At 35.2% G+C, this 7874-nt stretch overlaps 1 protein-coding gene across 1 annotated transcript; it reads left to right on the top strand.

The window, feature by feature from the left end:
• The first annotated feature begins 6689 nt into the window (after nt 1-6689).
• Nucleotides 6690-7601, top strand: LOC6642815 (membrane steroid-binding protein 2). Its single transcript, XM_002065600.3, has 2 exons — nt 6690-6820; nt 6886-7601. The coding sequence occupies exons 1-2, from the start codon at nt 6802-6804 to the stop codon at nt 7488-7490; spliced, it is 624 nt and encodes a 207-aa protein (XP_002065636.2). The 5' UTR covers nt 6690-6801; the 3' UTR covers nt 7491-7601.
• The last annotated feature ends 273 nt before the right edge of the window (nt 7602-7874 follow it).

Raw genomic sequence — 7874 nt, forward strand, 5'->3', positions numbered from 1 at the left:
GTTGCTCCGCTACTGGCATCATCGTGAACCGAAACGAATCTCAGCATCCTTGCTCAGATAAAACGCTAAAAAGCTTTCGTTGTGCTATAAAAACTCAGAGGATAGAGCCGGAGTGTCTCTCTCTCTCTCGAATTCGGTGTCATGCGCACAGCATCCTTTCGACTGCATGTTTTGGGTTATTTTTGGCAAATAATGATGCTTAAGAATTACCCAAAACATTGTGATGAACAGCTGTTCTGTGGGTTGACTGAACAGCTGATGGCTGTTTGGTTGGTTGGTCTAAAGGGAAAAAATTGAGGGTGGTAAAGGGCGCAAAGCTTTCATAACTTGTGGAGCCCCACTTTGTGTTTGAGTGTGTGTGTGTGTGGGTGGCCGCCATTTTTTTTTTTCGTCTGGTTTGATTTTGATGTAGTGTTTGTCTTTGCTTCATCATCGTCATTATCATGTCTTGCATCATCATGATGATTAGCATCGTCGTGTGGCTGTTGTAGTGACGCACTTAGAGGGAAATACTTTTCATTATGCGCACTAATGTCTGTGGTCTTTATGTCTAATGCGTGTATAAGGACTCGCCCCTTAGCTTTGCTTTTTGTTTTTATTTGTCTTCCATGTCGGAGCACACATTATGCGGATTTTCATTATTATTATTATTATTTTTCTTTCTCTCCTTTCAGCATCGTGTAATTTATTATAATGATTTACACATTAAGTATCATTAGGCTAGAGTTGAGAAAGCGGGGAATTAGAGCGGGCGTATGTGGCAAACTGCAACTAATTGTGCACAATGCGGCGTATGCGTGATATATGCGTAAGTTTAATGAGAAATGTGCAAACATTTCGAAAGAACGAACTCATAAACCGACATTCCCTGACAAGTTATTAATATTGAATCAGAATGGGAATTTCGCAGCAACTTTTGTGCGTAATGAGCAACTTTCGTGACTTGGCTAAAGAGTATATATATATGCTTGTGTGTATATGAAAGAAGAAACCGAGAGAAACTGCGAAATTATTGCGGCAACAGCATGAAAACGTGCCAAAAACTTTCAGCCAACCATGCCATCCAAGCCCTTCTACATAATTTTGGCTTTACTCATCAATTCGAACTGCGAAAAGTTCGAGCCGCGGGTGTATCTGTATTGCTGCCTCTTCCTCTGTCTCTGTGTGTGAGTGTGCAATATTTATGCGGTGCCAGGACTTCCGTTTTCCTCCTCACCTCCAACACTTCCTCATGCATTGGAGAGTTCATTAATTTTCGGTTGTGTTCGTAATTATGCAGCACAGCCATCGCAGCTGCCGGAAGAAAGTTTATAATTTAGTGAATGAACAGAACATGCCGAACCAAAGCAGAGATGCTAGATATCCTTTACAAAGAGAGAAAGAGAGAGATAGATACCTATTGCCATAGATAGGCAAACAGTCAGACAGATTTACCGTCGAATGGAGGCGGTAAAATATTGATTTAATGCAATGCTGCCAAATCTGGTGTATTATAAATGAGCAAATCAGATTGAATTTTACCACTTCGTGTGGTGTCTCATTAAAACACAGGTTACCACCATGAAGAGTATGTGTTAATTTTTAATGACCTGACACAGCCCTTAATCAAGGCGTACAATCGAAATGGATTAAAGTCACACGATGGCAGTATCTTTTCACGATTATTATGGCGTCTCTGCTTTTGAATTGGTTTTGTGCTTAAACGACAAATAAATATAAAATCAATTAATCATAAATAAAAACTAACATGTCAATAAAACAGAGTTGTAAAAATCAATCAAAGCTTAAAATGAACATTTTTTGAAATAAAAATCAACTAAAAATTAAATATTGTTACTGCAGTTGGCCCATATCTGGTGGCAATTCCCAATTGTCAAAATTTCACACAAAATAAAAAAAAAACGGAAAAAAACTCTCAATGATTTATTCATTGAACAACAAGGAAAAGTCCATAACACTTGCCCACGCAACTCCAAGTAGCTTGCCACATGGACGTTGAAATATTTTTTTCCACTATCATAAAATACCCAAAAGGGCACTTCAAAAGAACTGCATACCACACTTTGTATACCCTCTCTATTCTAAGAAAAGTAAGACACTAACCGTTTTTCATATATGGCATTTGGCAAACTTCGCAGGGAGAATCCCCAACTATCAACTTTTATCTAAATCAAAGTCTCTTCCATCTTATGACTAAATTTGTTATACTCCACATTGGGAAGTGTATACAAACAAGTTTGAAAAATCCAACTACAAATTGACCAGCAACGAAAAAATGAAAGGAAGCAAGAATAGGAAAAATGAAAATAGAATTTCCATGCGACAATTGCACAAGTGTCAAGGTGCAGCAACTGGCGCCTGTTGGCAACCGCAACCCATTCGTAAAAGAGACGAAAAAACTGGGGCAATAAAGTACAGTGCCAATTTTTTTTTTTTTTTGGCACACCTCTTTTTACTTCCTTTTGTCTCTACAAATGCCAACGCCCACAAAATATATGTAATAAAGCAAATGCCATTGGGGGCAAAAAAATCGAAAGTTGGCAACTTTTTGTACCACATTGTACATTTGTGTTAAAAAATTTTATACGTTCATCCCCTGCCCAACATTTTGATGCAAATTGAGCTTGTGTGAGCTGCCTGCTGACTGTCTGATATCGAAATACTGCCCTGATATACATATATATTTACTGCATTGCACCAACTGGTTACTGCATCAACTAGAATTGTCCTTGGTTTTGGTGAGAATTGGAAATGAATCGCTATCAATAAGTATGTGTTATAGTTTTTTTGTCGGGTAAAGTGTCAGATTGATTTAGTGAGTGTGCCAGATTGATAATACATATTTTCAAAAAACTTACATATTTTATTTGACTATAATTACAAAACCGAATTAAGGTCTCGATTGAAATTGAGTAAAAACAATCATTTTAGCAATTTTGTTATTTAAGAGTACTAACAATGTTCTACAATTTCTCTACTTATCCTCAGTTTTTAGGTTTTACTTTGGTTTTAAGGACAATATGAACAAATTAAATGAAAATCATTAAATCTTTGCAAAAATTAAAGTAAATTCAATAGGCATTGATTCTTTTGGAATTGTTTCAACCAAGAAGGTTATAATTTGTTGTATATGTATTGTGTCCATTGGATCTGCCTCACTGCATAATAAACAAGGGAAAAGATTTTCTGGTACTTGAGTTTTTCCCACAGAGCACAAGTGCGTTTAAGTGTTGTAAATTTTTATTTAAAAACACTCTCTTATTACGCTCTTTGCCCACCCTCCCGAAAATACACATACATACAAATATATGTATGTATTCATGTACAAGCGAATAAATTCTAATTGAACTGCCAAGGAAGCGGCTTATACAATTTTATCCCTTCGTAAATGCAATCCACCATGTGTTATTAAGCCACCTGCTGCCACTTTCATTCATATTTAGCATGTTACAAACATATATATATATAGCTAAAGCACCGATCTCTGTCATTTGCTATTAACATTAATACCAAATGTGAGCATAAAAGTGTGCTTAAAAACATTTCCATGGGCCATGGCGGCTGCCTGTCAGTTGCTGTTGTTTTTTATCAAATTGGTTGTACTTGGACTTTAATATGACTTAATAAGCTTTTTGTTCATACAGTATGCGATTATTTCTCTGCATGCGTAAGTGTGTGTATGTGTGTAACAAATGTAATTTCCCGCCACACTCACATATCCAAACATATGTATGTATGTATGTATGTATGTGCACACATGTATGTAAATAACAAGACGAAAGCCCCGAGGAAAAGTCGTGCTTAAACTGAATTGGAAATACCCTATACATCGAGAAACGATTCTAGCATTTGGTATATTGGATTTACATAGCGAGAGTTTAATTTCAAATTATTGAATCAAATAAAATATTGAACACAATTAAAATAAAAACAAAGAATCTGAATGTATTAAGATACGTTCATAATTTTATCATGATAAATAAGAAGTCAATGGACAAAGTACGTACCCCTTTTATAATTACTAATCTTTTAATTCGTTTACTCAATAAAATGTTCTTAAAAGTTTAACAAACTAACATTTGTCTTATTGCTTTTAAAATTAGGAAACTTTACCTAAAGTAGATCAAATTTCTTTATTGGATTATAGAATTAACCACAGAAGAACAATCACAAATTTCATAATACTATCTTTAATCGATTGCCTCATTCATAAAATTAAATGAAATCACATCACAATTAAACTAACCCAAGCAGACTAATTTATTTTGTATAGTTATATATGTTGCAATAATTTCCAAATTAATTATTATTTTTGACCAACGAAATATTTCATGTTGGCATTATATTTGTTACGCTTTGCATATCCTGTAAAACGAGCTAGAGTATTGTGGGAAAAATAAAAAAATCGCAAGGAAAGCCAAGCGTTGCGAGTTTCCGCCCATTACGCATACGCCGCGTGCGACGATGCTTACATGGGAATTCCTATAGACATTGCTTTGGGGTCCTTTGTGGCTCGCTGTTCGCCTTCATCTCGGTTTATTATATACATAGATATTTGTTTTTTTTTTTTCGTTGGTGTTGGCTGTTGTTTTGCGTTTACTTTAATTTAATAAATTAAAACATATTTTGCATGCTGTTCAAATATAATTACATTTGCTTTTTTGCGGTTTTTCGCTGTGGTTTTTTTCTTCTTTTCTTTGTTTTCCTGCTTTGTTATTTGTGTGTGTGTGTGTGTCGACTTTTAATTAAAATAAAAATGATATAAATAAAATTTTGTAACTTGGAGGGGGTGTTTCGCCTTATGTTGGTTATTAATAAACTTTTCAGTTACAAACAAACAGCGGGCAGCTGTACGTATTAACTTTGAGCCCCCTCAACGTACAGCTTCCATCTCCATATCCTTCTCCTACTCCGGATGGGTTGTTTTTTCACTTATTAGTCTTGGTTTGTTGGAACTGAAATTTGCTTTGGCAAATGTCGGAAATCCGACTGCCATTCACGTTGAGTTTGCAATTTTTTCCTTTTGTCAATCCTCCAACTCTATGCTGTTCTCTCTCTCTCTCTCTCTCTCTTTGTCTCTTCGTCTCTTTCTGTCTGCACCTCCCTAAAAAACCACAAAGTGCCAAAGCTCATAAGCCCACAAACAACATAAAAAGGCCCCAAACTGGCAATGGGATGAGGTAAGAGGCGGAGGGGTTACCCCATGTTGCTGCTTATTATTTGAGTTAATTAAAGCAAATTTCAAAAGGATTAAAATGCCAGCAGATTTGCTTAGTTTACTTTTCCTCTTTGAGTTGGGGCAATGCTAATAGGCGATGTTAATGAAAAGAGGAAATGACTACGAGAAGAAAACTTTTTGCTAAAGCAAAAATGACAATTTGTTCCAAAGAGTTTCTCATAAAATAAATTCAACAATATTAAATTAAACAGAATCAATTACCAAAGTGCTTTCTAAATGGAAACCCAAAACATTTTTGTTGAGTTAGGAAACTCTCATAAATATTTTTATGCAAAAAAATTTAATTTTCTTTTGTTTTTAATCGAAAGTTTGGAAATGGAAATAAATTTGGCTTGCATTTTCAATGACTTTTATGAATACAAATTATCATGTCAACTGCTTCATAAAGTTTATAGATGGATCTGCAAAATACAAGATTTTGGAAAAAAGTCATTGATATTATCAGCTATTTAAATTAACGAAAATAAACACTAATCGTTATAAATTCGTGGCCACTACTGTATATGCCTTAACTTCTTGAATCGAAGGACTGCATAAAGAAGTGCACTTAAGACGAAAAGGTCAATAATGTACAAGATTTTTATACCATACACCCATAGGGTGAAATGGTATATTAAAGTCGCCAAAATGTATGTAACAGGCAGAAGGAAGCATCTCCGACCCCACAAAGTATATATATTCTTGATCAGGATCAACAACCGAGTCGATCTAGCCATGTCCGTCTGTCCGTCCGTCTGTCCGTCTGTCCGTATGAACACCTAGATCTCGGAGACTGCAAGAGCTAGAGCCACCAAATTTGGTATGTAGACTCGTGTAGTATGTAGAGTGATCAAGTTTATTTCAAATTTTTGCCACGCCCCTTTCCGCCCCCGCAATTTAAAAAAAGCGTTTATCTCAAAAACTATTCCAGCTAGAGACACCATATTTGGTATGTATATTCGCTTAGTGAATGCACATATTTTGTATGTATAAAAATTTTGCCACGCCCTTTTCCGCCCCCGTAATTTCAAAAACTTGATTATCTCCCGTATTTTTTTACCTTATGCAACCAAATTTGGCACACTTAAATTTAATACTAATATCTAGCAAAACACCAAATTTGATCAAAATCGGACAGAAAACAGTCGAGTTATGCATATAAACGTTTTTCCATAAGGCCGGAGTTGGCCGTTGGCTGGTGGGGGCGCTAGGGTGCTCGTATGGTTGAGTGAGCGAGATACTAAGATATGCTTGTAAAAAGCATGTGAAAATGCATTTGTTTAATAAAGTTGAAATATTTGCTTTACTGGTGTATGGTATACCTAAGTCGGCGAGACGACTTACTTACTTCATTATATTGAAGTTTCTTTTACCCAATACGTACAATTTTAATTTATAAGAAATTATTATATTTTGGGCTTTCAATAACCGAAATATTTCATACTTAAAGTCCTATAATGTTAAGAAATTTCGTCAATTTGTCACTGAGAAACATTTCTATTTTAGTATGGACAAAACAAAATTCAAGTCATTCCATTATACATTCCTTAATGTAAAGACAAAACTTAAGAGATTCCGTAAAAATGCAGATACATTTAACGGGCAAGTTGTTGAAATCTTAATTTGAACAAGCAATTGAAAAGGAATTAACCAATTTCAATTTGCAGCACTGAATCTGAATATGACGGCAGCTGCTAACCTGTTGAGACCAGTCTTAAAGAGTCCCATAAGTCAGGTGGTAATCTCATTCGCATTTGGTTACTATGCCACAACCAAGATTGGTCAATTTTTAGCCATTCTGTGTAGGCCAACTTTGAAATATTCTAATAATGTGAGCGAAAATCAAGATGAAACATGGCTAAACGAGTCGCCTCGAGGTAAAGATACCTTATTGCTTTCACTTGAACAGTTGTCTGCCTATGATGGCCTACAAACAGATCAACCGATTTACACTGCTCTCAATGGCAAGATCTATGATTTAAGTCCTTCTCGGATGAAGTTCTCGAATCATGGACCTTACTCTCTTATTGCCGGCTGTGATGCCAATCAGGTTCTTAATATTGCCTGTGGTCCGATGGGCGTCAGTGTTGACGATGTTGTGGATCGTTGGGAGCGTAGTTTGAATGCTGAATTTAGTATTGTTGGCTACTTGGTTGATGCAGAGTTAACCGACGAAAAGGACGAATGTATTAATGGGTGCACCAACAATAATGAAGATGATCCTTCCGTTGCTATAAGCGAATCTGATGCAGATGCCACATCGGAATTGTGAAGGGAAAATGGGTTATTTAGTTGCGTTAGTTTAACGAGGAATGAAGGGTCCGTTGTATTTAATTACTTTTTTGGTACATTAGTTAATAAAAGGAAACAATTAATCAATTAACATTATAAACTCGTTTTAATTGACATTTGCTCAGTGTTTAAAAAGTGAAAGAACGAGGAATACAAGTAAAGGATTTTAAAGTAAACCAAATCTAAGACTAACATTTATCTCAGCAGTAATCTAAATTAAATTTCCACAAAATTGGATTCAATACAAATTAAAGTGTCCAAGTAACAACTAATGACTAGATATTTGAATTGAAATGCATTTTATCTGATAACCTACAATTATTTATCTAAACATTTATTTCGATTTTAAATCTATAATTATTAA

Source organism: Drosophila willistoni (genome assembly GCF_018902025.1).
Source record: "Drosophila willistoni isolate 14030-0811.24 chromosome 2R unlocalized genomic scaffold, UCI_dwil_1.1 Seg167, whole genome shotgun sequence".
In the NCBI taxonomy this organism is placed as follows: Eukaryota; Metazoa; Arthropoda; class Insecta; order Diptera; family Drosophilidae; genus Drosophila; species Drosophila willistoni.